At 37.0% G+C, this 27,985-nt stretch overlaps 1 protein-coding gene across 5 annotated transcripts in view; it reads right to left on the reverse strand.

Annotated features, from left to right (window-relative positions):
- LOC108079120 (uncharacterized) overlaps positions 1–27,985 on the reverse strand; it is a 73,613-nt gene that overhangs the window by 20,001 nt on the left and 25,627 nt on the right. Inside the window, exons 2-3 of one of the 5 annotated variants that reach the window (XM_017173361.3) lie at positions 26,958–26,979; positions 11,969–12,477 (exon numbers count right to left, since the gene is read on the reverse strand). In XM_017173361.3, the coding sequence (XP_017028850.1) occupies positions 11,969–12,377 (409 nt within the window). In that variant the 5' untranslated portion in view covers positions 12,378–12,477; positions 26,958–26,979. Of the gene's footprint in view, positions 1–7,611; positions 8,136–8,690; positions 9,168–11,968; positions 12,478–26,957; positions 26,980–27,985 lie in introns of those variants that run through there. The other 4 variants (XR_011444848.1, XM_070285291.1, XM_070285293.1 and 1 more) reach the window with 4 other exon arrangements.

A 27,985-nucleotide genomic window follows, 5' to 3' on the forward strand; every position in this document is an offset into this window, starting at 1 on the left:
ATCATTAGCGGCAGCAATGCTTGAATCCTTTTGGCCAACAATTACGCGTACAAACAATTAAGCGAAATTGAGTTGTCCCGGAGTGGGATTGTCATGTAAATACATTTGAATTGAATTGCATGTGGAAACGCACTCAAAAAACGCACACACCGCTCTTCAAACACAACCCTCGACACACTCACTACTCATCAGCAGCGGCGCTTTGGGCCATTGTCTGAGCCGTGGCTCTCTCTCTCGGCTCGGTTTCTGCACCTTTTTGGTCTAATTAAGCGCCACAATTAAGTGCAAATGTGTATTCCCGTGTGTGTTTGTAATGTGCACCGTAATTACGCACTGCAGGTAACATTTTCACTGGGTTTTTTTTTGTGTGTTATGTATCCATGTTACAACTGTTAATTTGTGGTCAATACCACACCGTATATACTTGCTACCCTGTTTGAAAATTACCTTTTTTTCGTGTCTTTTTTCTCTGTTTTGTTGTTTTTTTTTTGGCAGGTGAGAGAAACAGGCTACTGTGGCCATCATTAGCCTTTGTTTATTCAGTGCTTTTTTTTTCAGTTTCAGTTTAAGTTTTTTTCGGTTTTTTTTGTAGGGTTTAATGACTTAATTTTACCGCAGTGGCAAGTGGTTTTGTTGGTAATTTAGGGAACTAGTCTAGGAGGTTTTTTTCTAGCTTGTGGGGGTGTCTTTTTCTAGATAAATTTGTTATTTGTTTGACACAGAAACAATACTAATAACTATTGGTTTTGTGGTGGAATATTTGTTTGGTTTTAAAGGGGGAGGAAAGTAACCTAGGGTTAAGGGATGTAATTTAATATTTATTGATATTTAAAAGCCTAGAAAGAGTTTAAAAATACTTTTTTTAGAAATAATTATGGGAAACCCATTATATTTTATATAAAACTTTTTTATTTTAAAGAAAATAATATTAAGTAATCTCAAAATTGATCTTAAAAACACCTGGGACTAAAAATAAACTTAAAATTAAAAAAGAAATGTGTTAAACATTTTATTTAAAATAAAATCCAATTCAAAAACCTGAAGTCTAACCCAAATTAAAGTCAATGTTCCTTTATCCTTCCCTAAAATTGAACTTATACCCTCGAAAAACCCCTGAAAAAGACCAAAACTTTTCACTTAAAAATCTGCCGGCAAAATGTCTGCCAAGTTTTGTCTCTCCTCTTACAGCCAGTCTTGATTACTCCCATTTTTCCATCTGTTTGTTACATTTTTTTCCTGTATTTTCTGTACTTTCTGGGGCTATCTTGGCAGCCATTGGCAGATATATATTGGCATAATGCCATTAAATGACTTTGACTTGGCAAGTAAAAGCCAAAATCTGTTGACTGTCACGAGAGAGAGAAACGGGAGTAAATTCAATTATGCAAAAGAGCAGGAAAATTCAATTTCCCCTTGAAGTTTTCCATCCGTTTCTGGCCTAGACATTGCATTTGGGATTAATGTAATGTCAACGTGAATTATTATTTATTTGTTGGCGACACTGGCAGACTTTTCTCCCACATAAAACATTGATTAATTGCCGAAAACAATTAGTGCATTAACACGCTTGTGTGAGACACCAGAAACGAGAGAGTTATATAAGCGGGCAGAAGGCATAAATTAAAGTTGCCACATAAATTAGGCATTACCCCCGACTTGATAGCGATCGTTGAGAGAGAGACCAGCAAATTAAACAGAGACACCAGGGAACTTTTTCGATGTCAAACCAACCGAAAGAAACTACAAACTGAAAAAGAAAAGAAATAAAATAAAGCCGACATAAAATCTACATAAGAGTTATCATTATTAATAAGGAGAAGCCAAGGCTGAGGCCTTCTTAATTCTCTCATTTAAAATGCGAAAGTATTCAGAATGTGGAATATGGGATTTCCATACAATCAAAATGTCTCAATTATGGCTGGAGGAGAGCTAGCTCTTCGGTTTCGAGGGAATTTGCATAACAATGCCAACAAATTATCTACTAAACATTCATGTAATTATTTAGAGGCAGAAATATGCTCTCTCATTTCTCATGCATATTTCTGGGATATTTCACGGGGCCACTTCATTTGTATCTTCATTCTTTTAGCGGCTCATTTAATGTTGAAATGTCTTAATTGAATTTTATATCTTTTCACCCGAAAAAAAGCAAAGGAAACCTTTTAGACGATTCGATTTGGGGAGTAACACAAATTGAAATATTTAAATGCCAAGGCAAAGAAGTGACAACAGTTTTATATGCCACACGGCAAACGTTTCCCTGATCTTTATCTATAGTCTCCCCAGACTGCCCTTTGCTCATTAGGTTTATCACACAAACATTTCCACCTTCTCTTTATTTTCGGGACTGTCCTGCAGGTAGGTGTGTGCCCTCGGCTAGACAGGTAAATAAGGTTCCAGTTCCTGCAAGTTGACTTTTAGTGCCGCTTGATAAATGTCTCTCTTTGGTGTGTGTAACTCTCAGGTGTTTTGTTGTCGCTTCTTGAAATGAGTTCTCGATTTTCCTTTCCCTTTTTTCTGGCTTGGAAAATAGTACAAAGATTCATGGGCAGGGATTTTAATTGTTTAATGATATTGGGATCCCCTTTGGTATGGAAACTCTGCAGTTCTATTCAAATGAGAAGCAATTTATCAAACTTAATGCTTACTTTTAACGACTTTTTGGCTAACAGGCACTGAGAGAATAATTTTTAGGGGAAATAAATTTATAAAAGCAGCCTTAAGCCTTAAGTATTTAAATAAAAAAAGGTTTAAAGTCAATGTTCTTTATAGAAAAAATATTTGTAAGTATAATAGTGCGTTTATAACTTATTTTTAGATTTTTAATCCCTTTTCTACCCAATTCTCTTCCCTGCGTGTACTTCTCATTAGTTTTTATAGCCCCCACGCACTGATTAATTGCACTCCTTTATTCCAGGGGTTAAGTTTCCACAAAGAGCCCAAAGTTTTCCTTGAGTTTTCTCCCCTGGCAACATTTGGCAACATTTTCAAATGGAACCTATCAATGGCTGTTCTTCCCTAAAAGAGCTTTCAGCTCTAGAACCCAGATCCCGACTCCATCTCAGCCTCGAGTAGAAAAACTTTGGCACTCGAATGACAAATGGAACCGCATGGGAAGCCCAAGGAATGCTCAGCCATTTCCCAGGAAACGGATGAGGGCGGTGGTGCCGTGTCAGAGTACATATTTTACAATATTTATTGCTTAGGCGAAAACTTTTTGCCAAGTTGAATTTTAATTAGTTTCGTATATTTGCCACGGAAAACTTTGCGGCAAATATAAATCTTGCCAGCTCCCTTTTCTCCTACAACAACGACGAACTTTATAGGCAAAGTCAATTAGGCCGAGGGAAACCAGCAAAAACATTTGCTTATGATTGAAGCCAAAAATAAACAAATTCAAATTTGTGATTTAATGAAGCGCAAATCAGAATTTAAATTCAGCAACACGACACATAAATGCCTGAGCTACGTTAATTGGTGCAGAAAGCTGTTCTTTTTTTTGGTATTTATTATGGTTGAACATATTTTTATTTTTTATGTGTTCTTTGGAGAGAGAGAGAGCTTATGTTTTATTTATGAGGCCAAGAAGATTCTTTATTTTTGGAAAATGCATAAAATTCTACTTTGGACACGCCCACTCGATCGCAGCAAATGGAAAATGTTGGTATGCCCAAGTGATTATTTATATGGCGCATTAGGTTAATCTTATGGATAGTATATACATATTCCGAAGATCTTTTAATAGTTTTCGAAAGGCATTGAGGCCTTGAGATGGGAATTTTGAGGGAATTAAAGAGTTTATCTAGGACTTTGAGGGTTCTTTTGGTTTAAATAAAATATTATTAAGAATTTTGGGAAGGAGTAAGTGAGGTAAATATATTATTTAAAAATATATATACTTAATATATATTTATTAAAAATTATTAAATAATTTCTTTGATTAAAAGTTATTGAAAAGTTTAAGTTATTCAATATAAAAATGAATTCTATATATTTTAATAAAGATTTTTAAGGAGTTTTAAATATTTTAAGGCTTTGTAATTAAACATTTTGTGTTTTTATCTCTTAAGGTAAATTATTATTTAATCTAAATTTATTTAAATTATATTTTTAAATAAGAAAACTATAAGAAATTCGTTTTCCCAACACTTAAGACCTTTTCCACCTCCCCTAATCTCCAGTCTTAGAGCATTCATATGTCGTTGTAATTCTTTATGTGCAACCTATATCTCCGTGGGTAAAAAATACTTAAAAACTGTTGACACAACTCTGTAAATAATAAAACGAAAGTCAACCTTAAATGTCGACGTAAAAGACAATTAAACAAACAAGGGGCAAATCGTAAAAAATGTAAGAAAAAACTGAACTGAGACTTTTTAGTGTTTTCCGTTGATCCATATCGCTCGCCTATGCAAATGCAAAATGTAAGAGGTCCCTCTGATATCAGGGTATTACGATCACTCCAGAACGACCCACAAAAAAGTCAACAGTTACATGAGGCTTATCAACACCACGCATCGCCTTAATCAAAATTTAAACAGTAGAACAGGCAACGTTCTCTCATAAAAAACGGGACAACTTGGGCTGACCAGGTAGGCTGTCGTAAAAACATATTTGAAATTAGTTAAACATTAGGTGTTACAGTAAACACTGCCTTGAGGTGGGGACAGTTTGCCGTTGTCGTTGTCAGTTCATAAAAAGTTTTATGATCTTTGACCAGAAAATACCCGTTTTTCCTTAATGAATAGAGACAGGGTCACAACTCCCACTGCACACACCTGTATGAAAATAGTTTTCCCCGGGAAAAGCCTTTAACTGCTGCTGCATTTTTATTGCCATTTTCACTGATCTCTAATGGCCCGACTTTGGCTACATTTTAATTTAATTTTCGCTAAACTTGATGGACAGTTGGGGGTTAAGTGTTCGGTGGCACTAAGTGGACGGTTTAAGCTTTGTTTCTGTGGGTTAGGGGGTTACACAGGGGAAAATGGGTTAAGAGAAAATACATTTCAACTTGTTTTTGGGGGAATTTTAAAGGAAAATGCATGAATACCAGATATTTTAGGGATTTTTTAGCCAGTAACATAAGGGTTTTTGGGTTAAAAATATTTTGAAATATTTTTAGCAAGGAATTTTAAAGAAATAATAATTAGAACAAGATTTTAATTCGTTTTTAATATTTTTTAAATATATAAGAAAGGTTTTTCCGAATTTTTGTAAGGAAATAAGTCCTCTAATCTTAGCCCAAAAATTTTTAAAATTATTTGCAGATGTTTTTTTGAGCCAAGACTTGTATTTTTTACATAACTTGCAAAGATTTAATTTTTAAAGCTTAAAATTTTCTTACCTGTACACCTCCTAAGCCCCATTACAGCCCCTGGGAAACCTTTTGGCCAAAATGCTGATTGAGTTTCTATAGAAATCCGCCGCGGGTGCATCTTTAAATGGCCAGTAAATAAATTCCCTGTCCTAATTCGACTCCTAAATTTCGGGGGGATAGCCACCCATCAGCCATCACCCAGCCGTCACTCACACTGACCTCGAAGACCACTCAACGCCGGATTTCCCCAGAGCCACAAAACAAATTTTCCCCCGAAAATCGTCCCCCCACCCTTCAGGGCTGTGGCATTTTCCCGAAAATTTAATGCTGACTGACGCACATAATTATCCGCGCATGGATTTTCAATTAGGCGAAATTTATGTGCATTTCACGAATGCTCACGGCTCATTAGTAAATTAGATTTTACGTTCAACTAAAAATGGGGCAAAATTTTGTCGATTCGGTGCAAAAAAATATATATTTCATTAGTTTTTTTTCCACCCTCTTGCTAATGAGCAGGGGAAAAAGTAAAAAAAAATTGATTTTTAATTTTTATTTTTCAGCAGCAAATGAAGAGTGATTTTTCCCCCTCTTTGGAAAATGTTTACGTTGCGAGGCGGGAAAACTGAGTCTACAGTTTCCTTTGATGTTCCCTCGTCAACGACGAGACAATGTTTGTCTGGCAATGGGTATTCCTTCTCTTTTGATCTTCAGAAATGTAATAGCGAAGCCTCGGATATCGTTTCACAAATAATTAGTAACAAAACGCCGCAGACAGTGGCGGGCGAAATTAAACGCATAAATTGTAATTAAAAAGTGAAAACTATTTTAATCAGCATTTCAGCAATTCTATTAGCCGGAGTCTCTGTGCCCGCATCTTTGGGGCACCCATATATAGAGGGGACTGTGTGTGTGGTCCAGGCACGTTTCTCTCGGGGCTACGATCTCATTTTTCTGCTCTGTGGATGATGGGGACTGTGGAACCATGGGTTCCTACCCCACACAAGTCGCCGTTCGCCCTAATTGATTAAAAAAGGAACAAAAGCGGGGCAAGAACTGAAACTGAATAAACGACGCCACAATAAAAATGCAAAATGTAAACAAAGTTTAAAAATATTATGGAAATATTGCAGACAGTGCCATCATAATCATGCTGATGCACTGGCAGTAATAATAATTTTTCGATCTCTTTCCTACAGTCTCTTGTTTATATTTTTTAAAGTTTTGCATTTGGACTCGAAGTGGGGGGGGAAACCACACACAAAAAAACCAAGAGAAAAGGCAAAAAAAGTAATGAAAATAAAGAAAATAGTCTAGGGAGTCGACTATTGAATACCTTAAGGCAAGGGTTGGGGTTTAAAAAATTTTTAGAGCACTTCTTTTATTAAATTTCTTATATCTAGCAAATATATATCTTTTTTAAATGTTTATTGTTTTTGTTTTAAGTCCTAAATAAATTCCCCCACAATATACCCTAAAAAAACCACAAAGTACCTTCCATAAATAGAAGGAAACTCCGAACAACAAACGAAGCAGAAATTATGGAAAATTCCCTGAATATAGCAAATAAGTTTTCTCACTTCCAGTCCAACTCCTCTTTGGCTGCTATATTTTCTGTGTGTTATGTTTACTTTTTATGGCTTCAGGCCACAGTGCGTTCTGGCTGCAACAATTATACGACTCAGAGAGCACACAGAAGGAACTAAAGTTGGGAAAAACACACACAACAAAAAACACCAGAGGAATTCACTCATTTCCGCTTACAGCTTGAATATCTCCCGGCAGATGCCGAAAAAAAGGCACAAAAAAAAAAGATATTATAGGAATCACGTCGCTTGCGGTTTTGCATAAATTTCATAATCTTTAGATTAGTCATGTATTTTGGCCCAAAAGCTTGGCGTTAACGAGCTATGGCCAATGGCCAGTGAACACAGGCGAAGCGGAAAATGTGGTAGAGAGTGTATAGTATATAGTGAGTTTCCGCCACTTAAAAGATGATCCATCATCATTTGTTCTTCTTTAGAAGTCACGGATTTGTAGAAAAACTATGCAGAATATTTAAAAATTAATTCTAGATTTGTTTTAAAATGTTTTTTAAATTTTATAAATAATTATAGGAATGTGTTAGACATTTTTTGAACTATTTAGAAAATATTAGTAAAAGTCAAACCTATGTATAAACAACATATATATTTTTCTTTTATCTATTAAAATGTCATCTTGTTGTTTAGCTTTTGATATATTTAACAGAATATATTTACAATTTTTAGAAATATATTAAACTTCCCAAGACTTTCCTTTCCTGATTTTTCCCCACAAAACACACATGTTCTTCCTAATCCTGTTATTGTAGGGAAATAAGTTTTTCTGAATTGCTTTGAGCCTGGCATAAATCCTGTCAATAAAAATGCTCTCGTCTATGGGTCCTTCAATATTTATGGTGTAGCCAGGACAATGGCTCTAATAGACCAGCAAGGGGAAGCCGGTGAACACTTGAGGCCCAAAGTCAGCAACTTAAATATATTTATTTGAATTTATTTCCACCACCACTACCACCACTGCCACAATAATAATAATAAAAGTATCAAAATACAACAGCTGCTGTATTTGTTGTTTATGTTATTTTTTTTCTCTTTTTCCTTTTCGCATTGTTCCCCTGATGTTGTTGTTGTTGATATCGTTGTTATTGCAATAAAACATTTATTCAACAGCCGCACACAAAGTCAAACACGAGTCCTTTTTTGGGGTCTTTTGGTTTGGTTTGGCTTCAGTCCGACAGAGAGACCTTTCATTTTTATTATTTTGCCACAAATTGCTGTAAATATTTGCAGAATATAGAATTGTTACCCTTTATTCTTTGTTGTTGTTATGGGAGGCCCAAAAGTGGGGCATAAATTATACAAAATATGCTGTTGAAATAATCAGGCGGTTAACTTAATCTCCCATAAAGCATAAAATTGTGAGAAACGAGTGGCTTAAGTTGGCAGGAAGTGCCAGGAAAATGGCTATATCCTATTATTTGAAATGTGTGTTCGATAAAAGGGAAAGAGTTTAGCACCAACTGGTTTTGGCATCTAGCTAAACGGTTTCTTTATTTTTTATGGAGACTTTAATGGTTTCCGCTTGTTTTTACATTTTATGATTATAATAAAGGCTTGCTGGATATATAATTTAAACAGATTAGAAAGATATCATAAGATAAACACGAATAAGCTATAGTTTACTTTTTGAAATAATAAAACAAAGTAAATATTTGTTTCTATAAAACCCTTTAAATATTTTTTTTGCTTAAAGAATTTCGTGATTTCTATCACATTGAATAAATTCCCTTTTTTATATAAACCAATCCCATACCATCTTTTTTACGTACCAACCTTAACGAGCTCCATTTTCAGCCAGCTGGAATCCTAATAAAGACATTTAGGCGGGTCGAAACTTTTCTGTTTCTTTTTTTTTGTTCGCTTTATTTCTGTTTTGTTTTTATTTTAGGCTATTTTGTTTTTTCGTTTCGCTTTGAAACTTTTGTTAGAATAATTCCCAGAAATACCTTGGCTGGCACCCACCAACACCGGGCAAATGTGTCGCCTGGGATTGCCTTTACCTTTCCGTGGCCGATGTCGAATTTTGCATGCCATTTGATTAATTGCCATGCAAATTATGGTGTAAATATAATAACATTTTATTCAGCTGTCAATTCTGCCAGCAGAGAACCGAGAAACAACAACAACAACAGCAGTCCGGAGGAAACAACATAGTCAGAAACAAAGCAAAGTCCCAAAGACTTTGGGGCACGACATGCAAAAGCTCAATTTGGAGGACCGACGAGATGAAGCGAAGTGAATGGCATTCGCTGCAGTCCAGGCACGACTTTTCCGCCTATTCAGGCATTATAGGGATGTATATCGGATAGGGATATTATGTAATATATCGATAAGTGATTTTATTTGATTTAAGATGGGAATTTCAAATATTAGCATGTGAATATATCAATTAAAGTGTTATTTTGTGTGATATATAAAAGGAATAAAATATAAATAAATTTTTTTTTCTGAATTTAATATCGGAAGCTCTCATTTAAAGTGACAAAATATTGATTTTATCGAAAAGATATCGATAAAAAATCAAAGTTAGTTCAAACATAGAAATTACCGATATACAAACTATTTTTAGGCTTAATTAAAGTACAAAATCCTTTAAAATTCCTGCTTAACATTGACTAAAAATTTCTGGATTGCAAACTCAGTATAGCTACTATATCTCCATCTTTTTAGGCCATCTCTAGTGTAGCGTATGCCCAAAGCCGCAATGGCTGGACTCCCAAAACCGAAGCGAACCGCCACAGACACCTAAGCACAAAATTAAGACATTAGTCAAAAATGTTTTTCTCCTCTCAACTCTCAACCTAATCCCTTGGCCAAAAAAATGTGCAAAAAAAATAATAATATTTTTGCCAAAGGCTGCCGCAGGTACTTCCATGGAAGTGGTGCTCCCGCCCCATGTCCAGGTGAGTGTTGCAAATTAGTTGACACGTCGTTTGGGCCACAGGAAATCCCAGACATTCGGCGCGACAAACAGTCGCCCAGTCGTCGTCGTCGGCATGAATAAAGTCATTTATACATATATATGTATATATATATATGGTATATATCGTACATACATATGCTGAAAGTCCGAGCTCGAGTCCGGCTCTATAATTAGCCTAATAACGCCAGGCACCCATCGCAGGCTGCGTTTTTAAGCTCGGACCTCAACTCTGCGAACGTTTTTACTATGTATAATGACTTCAATTTGCCCTGAAAGCGATTCCTGGAAATCAAATACGGCAAACGGCTAAATGCCATGCCATATACCACGGTCCATAGAGCTTGGCCATATAGGAACACGGAAAGAAATTGTGATTAGTTGGAGTAAATCACAGAAAAAATATATTTCAAAAATATATTTTATATATTTTTAGGTCTTGAAATAAATTTTTAACATTATAAGGAAAAGAAGTATTCAAAGAAATATTTTTAAAATATATTTAAGGGCTTGAAAATATCAAATAAATATTTTTTTAGATAAAGTAAAAAGTGGATCTGAGGTAATTTGAACTTGGAGTTCTTAAACTAAATATTGAATTGCCTTAAACTGTTTTTTATTTAAAATTAAATTATTTTAAATTTACTTTAAAGTTTTTGGTATTAAAATTAATTTCCAATATTTTTTAGAAATTTATTATTAATTAATAAATATTTTCTTGAGCTTTCTTTATGAAAATAAATATAGAAAAAGTAAATTGCTTATAAAATTTGACCCTTAATAAATATCTCCCCTAAATATAATATTTAATTATAATTTCTAAATTTAATATATATTTTCTTTTTCAGTGTAAAAACAACGGTCATTTGGCATTCGCTTTGCGCTATTACGAGTGTTATTTGGGTTATGGGGTGAGTGCCAACAGGTTCTCCCTCAGGGAGGCCAATGATTTGCATTTAGTCGCAAAATGAAAGCTAGATTTTAATGAGACCTTTGGCTGTGTTTTAATTTGGGTACTGCATTTCCCCGAATTTCCATTGCCCATGATCATGGTTCGGGCTTCATTTGTTCTCCCCGTTAAATTAAAGAGCTCAGCCTTGGCTTCGCCAGCCTATCTATCCCATCTTCGGATACCAGAGTCACCACGCCCACTGCTTCATATTTTCATAAACTTTTCCGCATCTCTAAGTCGGGAGGTAGGCCTTAGCCCCTCATTTTCCCTCAACTGTTTCGGCTTTTACAAGCGCAGAGACAAATGGCTGGCGATGTGCCGGGGCGATAGTGGATACCGTGCCGCCTGGTGGATCCCTGGATCTTGGGCTTGGGTTTGGGTTCGGGGGTTTGGAACTTTGGCGAAACAACTCCTAAACCCAAAGCTGCCACAAAGAGTTATGTGCACAAATTAAATTTGCAAACACAAGGTGCACTGGGAGAAAATTGTAATGATAATTATCCGAGTTAAAACTTGAAACTACATTTTGAAATATATTTCAGAAGTTGTTTAAAATATAAATAAAATTAGAAAAAAATGATTTATTTCTGTTATTCAGCGTTGATGTGGATATATCGATAATGTATCGATCTTTAAAGCGATAATTAGATATTTTTAATTAAATAAATTTTTTCTTCATATAGTTATTCTAATTTTGTATCGATCTTTAAAGGGTTTAATTGATATTCTGTTAAATATATGGGAACAATTTGATAATATCGATATTATAACCTTAAAAGCGATATTTTTCAATATATATTATAACGATTTATCAAAGTTTAGAATATTTTCTATACGATGATTAGCTTCAATCAATCATAATAAACGTTACCCCTCCCCATTCACTTCTAGTTTATTCTTATTACATTTTTTATTTATATTTTTAATGCCTCCCATTAGATAAACTAATTAATTTTTGCCGTGTAAAACTTAGCGAAGGAGGAGTCGCTCTTTCTCTCGCTTGCCGAAAAGCAATCGAGCCACGCACGCCCAACATCAGTTTGATAAATTGATATCAGCGATCGATGCACGGCCGCTAGATTATTGTCTTGCCAGAGACTTTTAATTGAAAAAGCCAAGGAGGGCAAGGGAAAGGGTGTACATTGTATATCCTATAAGGGACTCGAGAGACTCACCGATGGATCCATCCAGGGAGTAGGCATTCCGCTGCCAGGCCCACGTGCACAGATCACAGGTGGTCAGGCCATCGGCGGCGACGCTTTCATCCAGGAACGGCGGCCGGGGCGGCGGCGGCACAAAATGTCCGTTCCACAGTCCATTCTCGCTGGCATCGAAGGCCAGCGGTGAGTCGAAGGTGTCCACCTCGATGGCATTGGCCCACCACTGGTCATCGTCCAGCGGATTGTAGCCCTCGGAGGCGGAGGCCACGGCAGCCGAGGAGGCGGCTGTGGTGCTCAGGACATCCCCATCTCCCAGCAGCGGTCCCGGTAGCTGGCCCAAGGATGCGCCGGCCAAGGAGCCTAGCCGCGAGTTGGGAAACACCGGGCGCATCGTGCTGCTTGCATCCTGGTAAGTGTCCGCCATTTTCTACCTGCTCGGGCGAACCTCAGACGGTCGTCTCCGGCCACATCGATCTGGTTGGGGATCGGTATTGGGTTGGCGCGTCTTTTGGAGGGGAGCAACTCTGCAATGGGAGTGGACAAACTTGTTAGCTCAGGTTACCCAATAGATTCATAATTCATAACAAATATTTTATAATTCAAATAGTTCTCAAATATTGGCAAATTTTGTCAAATTTTGTGACCAAAAAAGTGGTCAGCCAAGAGAGCTTGTTAGCAGGTACAATAAAAAAAATAAAATAAATAATAAAACACAGTAAAATATGATTAAATAACACTATATTTCCTTAGAAGAATATTATTTTCATGTTTTTGTTTCTGTTTAAAAATGATTTATAACGTTTGAGAGGAGTTAAGGCTTACAGTTGCCTTATAAATATTTTAAAATCTAAAGAAGATTTTAAATTAATTTTAAAAAATATTTTTTGTATAATTTTCCAGTTAAGTTTTCTGTATACCAATTTCCACTGTATTTTGAAAGTTGTTTTTTCTTGTAAAAAACCAGGGAATATGCCCCTCAAGCCGGCGCTTAGTTATCCTTATTATTATATTTATTCAAACCCAACTTATTAGTATGCACACCCCCGAACGTCCACCTCAATTAATAATTCCCCCATAAAAAGACTTAATACCGTTTGACCAACACAAAAGGGGCGTGTCGCCAGAGTTTTTCCCCCCACAAAAAAAACCCAGGCTTAGAGACAGGTTTTTCCTACCGAAAAGTTTTTCCTACCGCCTCCGTCTGACACACATTAATCAGCGCAAGAAAACTGCCAAGTTGACACTAATGAAGTTTTCTAACAAGATTAAAAAATACTGATAAAAAACAGCAAGGAATAAAAAATGCCAGAAATAAATCAGCATTAAAACGTAAGGCGTATAGCCGCCAGAATTTTGTAGTTCAATGGGTCAGCGAACGTTGAAAAGTGAAACTCCCAGCCAGACAGACAAATGTGCTAATCAAAGAGTGGGCCAAAGAGATCATCGGTAACGAAATTATATCTTTTCACCGTGATTTATAAGCTCGGCAATTACAAGCTCTCAGCTCACTGAACGCCCATTATTCGGGTTTAATAATGCAAAAAAGTACGAGGGATATAAAAACCATTCAAAAATAGTGAATATAAATACGAGAAATAACAAAAAATGCTTAAATCATTTATCATAATCATTGTGATTGATTCGTTGGGAAAAAATAAAATATCACAAGTGAATAACACAACATTTTTATAACGTTTTCAAAAGGCCGACCGATCGACCGCCCCGTAGTTTCGCTCATCAGGCGTATAAATGCCGCTTTTTGTTGTTGTTATTCCCCCCAATTGTTGCTGCTGGATCACGTCTTTAGCTCACGTTTTGCTCCATTGAATCACTCACTTAGGTTGCTATAGCTATTGGTAAGTAAACTGGGAGAAAATTGGGTATTTTTAGAGATTTTATGGGAGTTTTTATTACTTATTTATTATAAATTATAATTTTATAAATTATTTATATTGGTTTAGAGTAAGGAAAGATATTTTTTAAATATTCTAGGAGCCTTTAAAATTATGTTATGCTATTTTAAAATTTAATACTTTTTTAAAAATTCACAAAATTAAATGTTTTTTTAAATAGAAATGTATTTTAACGTTCGAAAAACATGTAATAGTTTCTTTAATATTTTATAAATAAATTGTATTAAATTCTTTTATAATTTCTTAATAAATTTTTCTTATAATATAAAGTTTCCTTTATAATTTTATATTTATATACAATTTTTCTCAGTGCTTTTATAACCGAAAAAATTGTTTTCAATCGGTGAGTGACCGACCGGGTAGCAATTGAACTGCCCCCGCTGCTTTTAGGACCGCAGCCAATCGGCGGGGGGATCGAAGGGGTATAGTACCTATACATACATACATATATATCGCGAATATTTTGGATATATCTAAGTTATTTTCCTGGTTCCCGTTGCGGTTGCCACTTGGCTTGTTTTCAACTTTCGAATATTATCAATCATGCACACATTTTTACCGCCCGTCAAACAATTTTATTGTTTTTTTACCTAATGGAGGAATTGTGTTCCCGAAACTTGTCCATTTCTAAATTTAGAAACATCAAAGCAAAATGTTTTCAAGAACTCCAGGAAACGAAATATGAAGAGGTGATGGAAGGGACTTTTCAGAGTTTGGGAGAGTCTTTCAATTTACATATTTTACTGATAATAAAATATTAAAAAATGTATTTCCACTTTAATTACAGTTTTAGGTTTATAAACAAATAAATTCTTTAATAAATGCTTTTATTTTTAGCTTATAAATATTTATTTCACATGATTTTAGCTTTCTTGAATGCATTTTCTTAAAAATTCTCATTTATTTGTTTGAATTCCCTGGCAACTTTGTTTGCCATTCTCTTGATTGAGTTGTCTCTCCATTTTATAAATAGCCATTTCTCAAATGTATTTTTATACAGAGTTGGCCCGGCCCCTGGCCTGGCCTGGCTTGGCTGTCTTGGCCCGGCTTCCACAGTATTTTGGCCACCTTCCATATTAATCACACCGCATGAGTGGCTTTCAGCAGACAATGGAGCCATGTGGCATCATCTCGGGGGCCATCATCTAAGCGACCTGCGACGGTAAGTGCAATAAAGAGACTTCTTTCTGGTTTTCGTGCTCTCATTTTTATTTTTTGTTGTTATTTTTTTTGGCAAAGTAAGGTAAATCCGCAAGTTGACCAAGTTTTCACTTTTTCTGTGCGTTAGCCAAGTGGCTTAATTTATATTTATGAAACGCAAACATACGCACACACGTACTACGTGGAAGAGTTATGAGTCTGACCCACACTCGAAGCCAGACTTGCGACTGGAACTTGGACCCTGGCCATATAATAACAATTTAGGCTTGTTCCCCGTCTCGGGCGGCAATTTTTCACATTAATTACAAATTACAGATTTATTAGGTATGAAAGAGAGAGAGAGAGAGAGAGACTTGCAGCCAGACGCCACGCCCTTGTCCCCTCCTGGCCTTAGCCAGTATTTTTTAATGCCTTTTTTTTAAATTTTTTTACTGGGCCCAGTCAACATGCAGGTTACAAGCTTCCTTGGACCTGTCGGCGAATTAAATTCCAGGCCAGTCACATGTTACAACTCTAAGAGCAAGTACGCAATAAGCACTGAGAGGAAATAAGGTGGTGTTTTATTAAGGAAAACTTTGTACAAGGTTTGTATTTTGACAAAAGTGTTCTAAGGAAAATATAGAAATTAATGAGAAGAAAAAGTATATTTTAAGAATTTAAACCAAGCCTGACTTGACCTTTCTTATAAAAACAAAATTATTACTAAATTTCCTATTACTTCCTTCTCCTTTTACCACACAATTTCTCCCTGTGCCTCTTACAGAACTTGGCTAAAATATTAATGAGTGTTGTAATTTGTTGCATTGTAATAAATTAATTTTGTGCGCCGCGGCACTCGTGAGAGCGTCCTCGAGTGGAAAGGGAATGGGGGGTTTGTGTGTGTACAGGGGGAACGGGATCGGGTTCGGGAGCGGGAGCGGGAGCAACCATTTGCATACGAGAGCAAACCACTTGGAACTCGCCGACCAAGAGCCATAAGCCATAACGTTTGCCGGCCGGCCTGCTTGGCTCTTGGCTGTTGGCCCTCTCGGGCCCACCACCACACGCTACACAGAAGTGCATGAGTAGACACTTGAAACGTACTTGGCACTAGACTGATTATAGTCAATTCGTTGAATTGGACCACCAAGAGCCGGCGCGGCGGTCCCTTCTTCGTTCCCTCGAATCCGATCCGAGAGCACCAGCTCGAAGTCATCATCAGCAGCAGCTGAGCCAGAGCCAGAGCCAGAGCCAACATCCAGGGGCAGCTCAACTCACTGAGTCGGGCAAGCGGCCAGTCATCGTCTTGGCCAGATTGCACAGTGGTTTTTGGGTTAAAAAGGAACTCTGGCTAAGATGGATAGGAGATAATGCAGAGGAAGTTGCCTTAAAGAATTTTTATTCGTGGGAAAGTGGGTGTCAAAAATAATATTTGTCGGATTTTTAAAGTTAAGAGGAAGTCTTATAATTTAAAAATGCAGAAAACACTTTTTAGGAAGCTTGAATTCCTATTTAAAGTTAAAATAAATAGTGTATATTTTTGCCATAAATTTTTATCCTTTATTTGCCAAGACGTATATTTATTTACTTATATCTTTAAAATGTTATCTTTGAATTTATTTATATATTTATTTATGTATTTACTTTTTGTGTAACCACTGTGTTTATTTCTGGAGCGACAATTCAAACTTGAATGGCGCGTGATTCTGCGTCTTTCCTCGATGGTTCCACACTCCCAAACATACAAACACACTCCCCACACTCCCCACACTCTCCACACCGCACACACACACCTCCTGTAACCCACACACACCCTGGCTTGGCTTACACCCATTACAACAACCACTTCAAAGATGGCCACAAGAGTAGCATCTTACTTTGCTTCGACTTCGACTTGGGCTTCGACTTCGATGGCGGGCCGTTGATTTTACCCTACAAGGGTACCTACCAGTCCAGAGAGGGGGGTGGGAGAGGAGATCAAGATGGTACGGATGGATCTATCTGGTGGAGCTGGAATGAAGCCACATAATGAAAAGAGTGTGTGAAGAATTTTAAATTCAAAAATTGCATGAAAAGTCGTGAGTCGCAAATAGCTTGTTGCTGTTGCTGTTGCCTGTGTTTTTTGTTTTGTTTTTTTCTGCCTTTTCTGTAGCTCTCCGGCAGACAGATATCCTACTCATCACTTGAGAAAATGAAAAAACAATCATAAACAGCAGGCAGGGAGCGAATCTACCAACCGAACCGGCAACTCCAACAATGCTTCGAGTGTGTACAAAGTAAAATCCACTCGAAAAGAAATAATAAAAGCGCCCAAAAACAGACAATTGCTGGTGATACCCTGTAAAGGGGGTTATTTGGGTTGTGGGTAGAGAATTTTTAAAATTCTAGAAATATTTATATAAAGCCGTAAAGCCTTAATAATAAATGGATTACGGTTCAGGCCATGTCACGGTCGCCATGTTAATTAAAATAACACTACTGTCTGTTTAAATCGTGGAATATATATATTATAATAATTTTTTAAAATTAAATTTCCAGGGTATTTAAACTTCTCTAAGCCCAAGTCTGTCCCTCTCCTCATGTTTTCCTATTTTTTTTTGTTTTTACCTGCTTGCCATTTGTTGCTTTCTTTCTGCACTACACCTGTTGGCTGTGGGGATCTAGCTGGGAGGAGGAGAGCGCCAAAAAGGGCGCGGGTGGATCGCTGCTCGAGCCGGGACTTAATAAAGTTATTATAATTTAAGCGTTTTGATTATGCGCCTTGGCAGTGTTTAAAATACCAATGCAAAGGCGCCTTTGGGGCCACGTTTGTATGGTTTTTCTTCGCCTCTCTTCGGGGTTTTTTGGCCATTTTGTTGTTTGTTGTTTGTTGTTCGTGTGTGTGTGGGGGTAATCTTTGTGATTGGTTGCGATTTGCCTTTAATTTTGTTACTGGTAAGTGTTGCATGCACGACGACGACGACGACGACGATGCGGCGCATGTTGCCGGCATCCCGTTGGCGAAATGTGCAGCCATGTTAACTTGCAACTCTCGGCGGCGTGGAAAATCCATTTCCCCGCCTGCTGAGCCGACTGACTGACTCACTGAGTGAATGAATGACTGAATGACTGCCTGAATAACTGACTGACTGCCTGGCTGAGTGAGTGTGTCGAGTGTGTGTTGTCTTTGCGGGGGTGCCTATGATTTCCAGGTCTCTATTAGAGCGGCAGATTGGATGTGCAAAAATAAACACACGAAACACACACACCAAAACTGGTAACTGGAAACACAGTTGAGTTGATTTGGTCTTGGGCTTGCATAAGGCATCTGGAAATTAATTGGTTGTGTCATGTAGATGGAGATTCTTAGCAACAATTGCTGATTAGAGATGCAACTGCCAGATGAAGTTGGGAATGAAGTCATTAAATGGAAGATGTATCGCTGAAATTAACTCAACGCGAAGCAGGGGAATGGGTGTGCATCGCGGCTCTTCATTATTTCTACTTCCTGTGCTTCTATTTTTACTTTGAGATATATATTTAGAAAAGTTTTTGAGGCCATTGATTTGAATATTTATTTATTTTCTAGGTTGGAATCATTTATTTTATTTTATATTATTTATTGGGGACATTAGCAGCGTGTTTTATTTATTGTTATTTTTTTTTAACAAAATTTATTTATCTATTTATCACATAAATAGATTTTGGAATAATTTATGCCACCTCTTTATCTTAAAATAAATTTCTATCAATATTTACTTTGACATCCTTTTGATTTTATGTTTTATAAAATATTATAAACCACTCAAAAATATAAACACAATTTTTAAAATATTTTCATTGCTATCAATAACCATATTTTTCTCCTTCTAATAAACTCATTTTCTTCAAATTCGCTATACTTTCGCCTCGGACTCACCTTCACCCCGAAAACCCATTCTCTTTCATCACAAAAGGCACACTTTCCATGCCAGAAACCAACCGATCGACCGAATGAAAGGAAACCGAAATGAAAATAACTCAAAAGGTGACAATTACTTTCAATTTTCCGCCAACTTTCTGGCCTAACCAAAAGCCCCGGCATGTAGGAAAAAGAAAAATTATAAAGTGTTCATCTGCAAGACCGGCTTCATCTGCATCTGGAGCTCCATCGGCTACAGTTTCACCGCGGCAAATGCGAAAAAAATGAGGGAAAACTGTGAAGAATAGCGAAAATATTTTGCCACAGTCACAATTTCCTGAACTCTTGCCCTTTATGTCGAGCATTTGTGTGCCGCTGGCAGCACACTCCAAAAACTCCAAGAGCTGCACACGATTGCCGAGGAGGAAGAGAAGAGGCAGGTCCTTCTGCGATTCGAAATGCTGCAACTGCAACAGCAACAGCAAGAGCAACACATCCACAGCAGCAGCAGCAACATATCCACTGCAACGGCAGCCAGAAAGTGCAACTTGATCGGCGACTCTGCACTCAGGCAGTCGATGATCGCCTCGGTTCGATTTGTATCGCTTTGCAGAGCCTCAATCTCTCAATCCCTGACCCCGCCAAGTGCACAGGGAAATATTTTTATATTTTAGTTAAACAAAAACTCCTGAAAAATTAACAAAAATTTGTCCTAACTTGTGTTATAGATTAGCTCAAGTATTAATAATTTTTAAACTTCATAGTTCTCTTGCTAAATATCCCAAAAATATCTCTTTTTTTCCCCGTGTACCCTCCTTTCTTCTCGCTTTCATTGTGCTCTGCTTTTTTTCCAGTTGCTCCCTGGTCTCTGTGCCTCGTGCCTCGTAGATTTTTCAAGATTCCAGTCCAAGTCCAGCCGGCCAGAAAGGGGATATCTTTGGGATATCGAATATTTCATAATAAGTGGCACTGGCAATGCGGATGGTGGCGACTTTTGGGGACCTGGCAATGCGACCTACAGCAGAGACCAACTTGCCTCTGAGCCCGCTAGCCATTAAAAGCGAAAGTCGTAAAAATTCAGGCCCTCGCTTCTCATATGCAAAATCAACACAAAACCAAAGAGCTGCTCAATTTTATTTACTCACTGCCATTTGAAACAATGGTTGGGCATTTGAAACGCTCACTCAGACCCATAAAATCCTAAAGCTAAGATTTTATGGCATCTTCCAATCACGCGAAAGGAATTACGTTGAAAATACGTTGAAATCTTTATGACTATGAATCCGTCAGATTGGAATCGCTTTTGCCTATGCGAAATCAAGTTTTTTTTTGTAATTTATACTTATAATCTTATAGAAAAAAAAACAAAAAATATATACCAAATTGCTCTGGAAACAAAGAAAATAACTTTGGTTTTTATTGGCCAGGCTTTTATGCCCCCCATTTAGTGATGGTCTTTATGAGCCCTGTTGATTGCCAATGAAATCATGCCAAGTTTGGAACCTCGTCTTGATGTTTCGAATGGCAAATGATTTAGGCTTTGGGTTTTATGATGGATATATCACATAATGAGGAGGTTGTTGGACATTGAAATTGGGTAGAAATTAGATCATTTCGGGGGGGTTTTGAATATTTTAAATATTTATTTTATTCTTATATGAAAAAGGTATTTTAAAGATTTTAAATTCACAATTTTAAGGGGTTAAAAAGCTTTTTTGGTGTAAGAATAAATTTATTTAAACCCTTGAGCAACACTTCCTCTGAGTTCTTTAATCATCAAATCCCTATCTACGCTTATACCTTAATAAAAAATACACCTTAAGCAGACAATAGCCTTTCAACTCAAATTAAATGCAAATATATTTAAAGGCTCTCTGTCTCTCCGTCGTAAACACACCCTCAGAGGCATCTATCTTTATCGAATAAATATGCAAATCTTTCATAAGCTGATTGAATTTGGAATTTATAGGCATCTCACCGCCATCCTCCTTTTGGGTAACATTCCAGACCAGGTTGCTCTCTGTTCCTGTTGGAAAACTTTTACTGGCGGTAACAATGTTGCCAAGTTGTTAAGTTCCACGTTAGGAACAAGCCGCATTACATACATTCCCAAAAACCCAAAACAATTGTCCCAAAACAAAATCGTGCTTAACCATCTAATCGCGAATGGGGGGATACAATATCTATGCTAATCTGGTTACAAGATCATTGACAATAAAATGGGTTTCCCCGCGATTGGAAAAAATTGGGAACAAGAACCTGTACAAGCCACAACAAATAATGAGCCGTAATGAGCAATGATCGCCACACAATTAGCCAAATTTCGCTGTTGTTGTTGTTCTGGCAAGTTTATTTTCGTTTTTTTGGGGGACAAATTAAAACAAAATAAAAATACAAACAGTAAAGGAAGGCTAACGAAAAAAAAAAATACACACGAAATTAAACAAACATTGAGGATTTATATGGCCTGGCACTTGGCGGAGGTTTCTTCTTACTTGGAAATTGCTGGAAAATTACAAGAAAATCGTGCAAGTCTTGTTTGCTCTCCGAGAGAGCGAGAAAATAAAAAAATCGAAAAAGGAGGCATGAAAAGCCACAGCTATAGGTGGTACACAGGAAGAAAAAACGGACTTTTATATAATTATTCCTTCAACTTACATCCCCTGAAGAACACCCTTTGCCTTGCCACATGTACTGCTTGAGTTTACTTAGAATTCCCAACTAACTAGTTGGGGTATTAACCCTCTAAATAGTGATAAAAACTTTGGTTATATCAAAAACAGCTTTAACTAAGCATTCTTTTAGACACTAAAGCATTCTAATTCAACCTAAACTTATATTCTATAAATTAATATTTATTTTAGATATTTAAAGGCTGTAATAAATATTAAAATTAAATTGTATATTAATTTATTTTATTTTTTATCATAAATCAATTAATTCCTGTGCATCTGTAAACTTTCCAACAAATTTAAACGTTACATGCGAGTAGATTTCAACGCTATCCGATCATCGATTGCTCGTGCACCCACACAGATACTCAGATACTCAGATACTTAGATACTTTTTTATACAGATACTCGGCCTAAATGCTTTGGGCCATGATGCAATGCTCCAACCGCAGCTCCTTGCCCTCAGGTGGCTATGCCATTGCCGCTGCTGCTTTTCACTTTCCGCCAATTGGCCAAACAAAAGTCACTCAGTCCAGGCAAAGAGTCAGTCATTTTTAGTGACTTGGCTTTGGCTTTTGTTGATTTCTAACGAAAATAACTGCAACTGTCATTTTCAGCGGCGACCTGCTGGGCCTTGCCTTCTTCGATACGAGAAAAACTTTTGGAAAAACCAACGAAAAACCATTTTTCGCTGCCTGTCGAGAGGCAAAATGTCAATTTGGCGTTGTTTACTTTTTTGGTTACAAAAATAACAAAAAAAAAGTCTTTAATTTCAGCTTGAGTTGCATTCGTTGCGCCTTCAATTGCCGCAATTTAGCTGGCAACACCCCCGCCCACCGCTCACCGTCCCCCTCGCTCTTAAGTTAACCCATGAAAGCCCGCTTAAGGCGCGCCATTGAGTGTTAATTAAGCATTTATTCAGGCATCGGGTGTCAAAGTTTGGCTCTAAAGAGCCCAAAATTAATGCCAGCTTGTGTCGATTTTCCTTTGTTATCAATTGAAAATTTATTTTCGATTTTCGGTTTCGATTTCGTTTTCGATTTTCGGTCACAAAAGTTAAAGTCCAAGGCGCAACTTCATCGATCATTGTCTGTGGCATTGTCAAGAAAAATACACAAAAAAAAAAATAAATAAAAGCCAAGAAAAATGCCAGAGGCCTTCCTTGATGACTTGAGAGACAGCTCTCGGACTTAGATGAATCATTTGCCACCTTCTCCTCGGTCAGGCCCCATTCCCCGGTATCACAAGCATTTTTAATTGGTCAATAAAAAGCGGCACGTTGGCTATAATAACAGAGGAAATGCCAGAATTACCGCATTTAATTTGCATATTTCGCTTTGGAAATTTGACAGTTAAATGTGGGCTTATTGGTGTGTAAAATTTCAAATTAAAGTCAAATCAACGCGAACCTGAATGGAAATGTTGTTCAAATTACTTAATAAGTTTTTTTTTTTGGGGGGAACTATTTCGTGGATTTAATTTCAATTTTCTCCTGGGGGGAGGATGGCTTATAAAATTTAATCATTGTGTTTGGGAGGAAGAGTGAGTGAAGGAAACTAATCCAGCGGGATTATTATTGAATGACAATAGCTTTCATTTGGGCAGAATAAAATATTCAAATTAAATTTACATATTTCAGAAGGAATTTGAGTTGGCAATTTGAGTTGTTGAAGTTATTCAAATATTTCTATATTTATTTTAATGTTTAATTAATAAAGTATTAATATTATAAAATATTATTTATTAAAGAATTGTTGGTTTTTTATAAGATAAAGATTTCTTTAAATTTTTAAACATATTTGTCATTATAAATCTTAAACAAAAGACGATTAATAAGCTTATTAAAAGTTTTGAGAACATTTTCAAAATGAAATAAATTATTGTTTAAAAAGAAATTTAATGGCTTTTCTCTTCTCAGCTTTCTAAAAGTTCTCCTTGCTTTTAATTATTTAATAATTTGTTAATAATTTCTTTTCAGAATAATTTCTATAGCCTCATTAGTAATATCCTCTAAACTTTTTCTTTGGTAGCCAAGTTTTAATTGAAGTTTTGACACCAAGTAGCCACTCAATCGTTCGCTTAAAGTGCGCTAACCTTAATCGGCGTAGGAAGTGCAACGGTAAACATTATCAAGTAGCACCCACTCTGGGGGGCTGGTATGAGGGCTAAGGGGGTGGTGCTGCTGCTGCGTGAGCCAGGAGACCGCGACGACGACAAGCTGATAAGCATCGCCCAGTACAATGGCACACACTCTTCTTCTAGACGGCTGCTTCCCTATTTCTATTTAATACACATAAAAAATTAAGGTATTTTTCTTAATAAATGTATTTATAAATTTGTAGAGTTTAGAAATTTTTTAAAATAATTTAAAGTGGGTTATGGGTGAAATGTTTTGCAAAAAGGTTAAATTAAAAATAGTTCTTGCCTAAAAACTTCAGTTAAAAAGCACATAAAAATCTTTGGAATTTATTTTTCGATACAAAAATATTTTAAAAAGGTTTAAAATGAAGAATAAATTCCAGTTTTGCAAGGGAAAATATTTAAACATTTATTTTAAACTTAAATATATTAAATATAACTTCCAAAATTAAATAAAAATTTCCTAATTAAGTCAAAAAAATCCGCCACATTCTTTCTTTATCTGCAGCCTCTTGCTGCTTAATGTTGCTGCTGCTGCAGTTACTGTTGCCTGTGCTGCAGGTTGCAGGTTGCTGCAGTCAATGTGCCAGTTAGGCACTCAACTATGCGTGTCTGTGTCTTTGTGTGCGCAGGCTGCAACACTTTCAAACAACTTTATCAAGCCAGAATCTCAGCTCAGACTGAATGACTGACTGACTGACTGACTGACTGGTTGGCTGACTGAATGACTGACGTGGTCTTGATTGAAATGCGACGAGAGACCGAGTGGGTGGCTCAGCTGGGCAGATGGAAAATTGTAAAACGTGGAAAACGTGGAAAAAATCCAGCTCCCAGGTCGGTGCGTATGTATTAATTAGTGTCAAGTGTTGTCGCTTTGAGTTACGCGCCCAGGGGACTGCCAACGTCAGCGATAACACAAAGCGATAGCAACAGCCACTTGTTTGCCCAGCTACCGATTTTTCCCCCTTAGAGGTCTCCCCTCCCCCCCCTGGAGAGCTCCATATCCACATCCAACATCCATATACCCCCTTCGATATAATCGATGATGACACGTTTCGCCTTTTGCCCATGCGCAAGAGTCTCCAGGAACTCCAGATGGAAACTGCAGACCAGATGGCTTGCAGCAAATTGCAGGCTAGAAAAATTGACCAGGGCACTGAGAAAAATTATTTTTAAGAGAAATAAATCTGGATTTATGTATAAAATATATTTAATTATATGATTTTCAAGTATTTAAACAGGTAAAAAATGGTTTTTGTGGTAAAACCAAATTTATTCTTTAAGAAAAGAATTTTTTAAAGAATTTATCTTATTTTTCTGAGAGTTTACTTTGTTATTTCTTATATGAAAATATTTTAGAAAAAGTTGTTTATATTATTAAAAGGCCTTCTATTTATTTCTGATATTTTACTGTATTATTTCTTTTATAAAAAATATTTTATAAACAGTTGTATATATTCTTAAAGACTTTCTTCTTTATTTTCTGAAAGTTTACTAATATTATTTTAATATTTTAGAAAAAATTCTTGATATTCTTAAAGACTTTCCCATAATTTTTAGATTATCTAATTTATTATTTCTTGTATAAAAATATTTTTTAGATTTTTTTCACCAATTTTCTTTAACAAATATTATAAACAAACTCCACTTAAATCTTCAATTTTACTTCAAGAATCACTTATTTTTTTTTTCAGTGCCCTGTGTGTAAATTTATAAACACACTCTTCTCATGGATATATACTGTAATATTTTTTGCGCATCCAATTACATTTATGTGCTCGTAAACTAAAAATTCAGCACAGCTTGCAAACGGGTTGCTTCACAATAATTATAAGCCCAAGAGGTTGGCTTCCCTACAGTAGAACTAAGGCAAAGATTCTGTGGTGTGTGATGTTCGGTGGGAGAGGCCTTTTAGACTGGAGTTAGACTGTCATGGTTTATATTTTATATACTTGCTGATTTATGGATGGGAAAAATATAGTAAAAATCTTAAATGAAAACCGCTTCCGGAGTGGAAAAACTAATTTAAAATTAAGAGAGTTTCTTTGGCATCTTCACTACTTTCTTTTCCCAAGTTTTCCTTAGAAAATCTTGGCCAAATAAAACTTGGCAGCCCACATACGACTGCGAAAAGCTCTTAAACTATAACTACGCCCCGAATGCCAAACAGTCGTGGCCAGAAAACCACATTAACCGCAATGGATATTGCCAGGCGGGCATTGATTGGATTTTCATTTTCAGCTTACCAAAAATGGTGAAGAGCCCACATATAGATAGTTATATATATATACATATATATATTTATATTAACGTGGCGGTGTGAAAATTGTTTTGGCCGCCGGCTCTGCAGAGATTCAGAATTATGTGGCACTTTCATATGGCCATAACGAAGCATGTGAATGCCAAAGCCAATTGCAGTTGAAGTGTTTTTATTTTCTAGTTCACGAGCAAAGTGGAAGCCAAGGCTGCTGCCCCGGACCAGTGGCAATTAAAATTCTTCGGGCCTTAATGTCCGATATCCGAGGCATGAAATTAAAACATGTTTCCAGCAATCTTGTGCCCGCACCCTTTTTATTAAATACTGTTTAGGGACCGACGACTGTCCGTATGTCAGTTTAATAATCAATTATGTTTTGTACGTGTTGTCATTGACCTTCAATCTTGGTTGGGAGATCTCTTTCGGCCACATCCACACCCGGGCCTAATAGATCAGGCAATTACCCGATTTAAAGCCTCTTAGCTTCCCCTTCCAAGCATTTCCCATCTATTTATGAAATTATAATTTGATATTTCAACATAGTTGTCAATCACGGCTGTCGCTATTGTTGTTGGGCCGGGGCGTGGCAGAGAGGCACAGGTAGTATCTGGGATCTACCTTTTGTTGGCATTATTAATTCGATCGTTAGGTTTTCTTGTCTGCTGCTGCCGTTTTGACATGATGATGGGCTCCCCCTCGGCTTTGAACACACTTCAGCATCAATTTGGACACACAACAGCCCCCGTATTCTGTCGCTTTTTTGTTTAAAAAATATGTGTACATAAAAGAAGAAAAATAAAAAAAAAAAATATGCGAACGGGAAAAAAAAGACTTTGTACGGCCCACGCACTTGTCATAATAGATTCGTTTATAATTTTATTTGGTTTGGATTTTTTTTCCAACATTTTTTTTTATGCAGGTTGCCAGCATTAATCGTAAGCGGCTTTTGTGCCCCTGAACGGATTTAAATACTATTCGCATACGGTGGTTGGGTCTTACATACCTCATAAATCCATGGACAGGTTCTGAAATAAAGGAAGAAAAAAATACTATTTAATATTTATGACGTATTTATAGCTTTAAATGGAATTGTATATAGAAATAAGTGATTGAATTTACATAAAATATGGTAAAGGAATTATCTTTTTCATCTAAATATAAACGTTTCCAACTACCTGTTTCTATAAAATCCTCTACGCACAACTGTACCCCATTTGTAATGCCCCGTTTACACCCTAGTAAATTCTATATTTCTTAAAATTAGTTTTCTTATGCTTCTTATAGTGGGCATTTACCAAATCTACTTCAAAACCCAAATTAAGAACCATTACTAAAGTATCCACACTTTCGATTGCATAAATGTTTCCTGCAATAAGATTCTCCACGCACAACTGTACCTCGTTCGTAATGGCACGTTTGCACTTGCATCAAAGCAGTGCATGTGCCAAAAGTGTTGCCTACTTCAGGGCGTTCAAGCATCCTGCTCCTCGTGCTCGTCATGAGGCACAGGCACATTCTAATGAACATATACAAAAATTTCAAGTGTTCCAGACGCGACGATGACGCGACGCTTTTGCCACCTAGCCACGCCTCCCCCCCAAAGGGATAGGCAAAAAAAGCGTCTGCGTTTGAGTCTGTCTAGCCATTGCGAAGATTGCGTTTAAATGCAGGCATTGTTGTCGTTTCGGGTCCCCGTTCCTTGGGCAAACAAGTCTCCGAGGCCCAAGACAATTGAGTCTGAGAGCGTAATTTGCAACTGCCTGAGACCGAGACTGAAGCCGAGACTTGGCCAGGATGCAGGCCAGGCCACGTCTCCCAACTTTGGCAGGATACGGTGCAGCGCAGACACACAAGTGCAGTGCGCGGGCCTAATGAGTGAGAGGGGCCCGGGGACTACATAGCTCCCAGTCAGCCAGGCAGTCAGCCATCATCATCTCATTCCTCCTGCCTTCGAAGGAAAGCCCGGCCCACCCTCGGGCCCTGTGACATGTTGTTTTTGCCCGGCTGCATTTTTGCATCCAAAGGCCGCTG

The sequence above is a fragment of the Drosophila kikkawai genome, chromosome 3L, assembly GCF_030179895.1.
Source record: "Drosophila kikkawai strain 14028-0561.14 chromosome 3L, DkikHiC1v2, whole genome shotgun sequence".
NCBI classification, from domain to species: Eukaryota; Metazoa; Arthropoda; class Insecta; order Diptera; family Drosophilidae; genus Drosophila; species Drosophila kikkawai.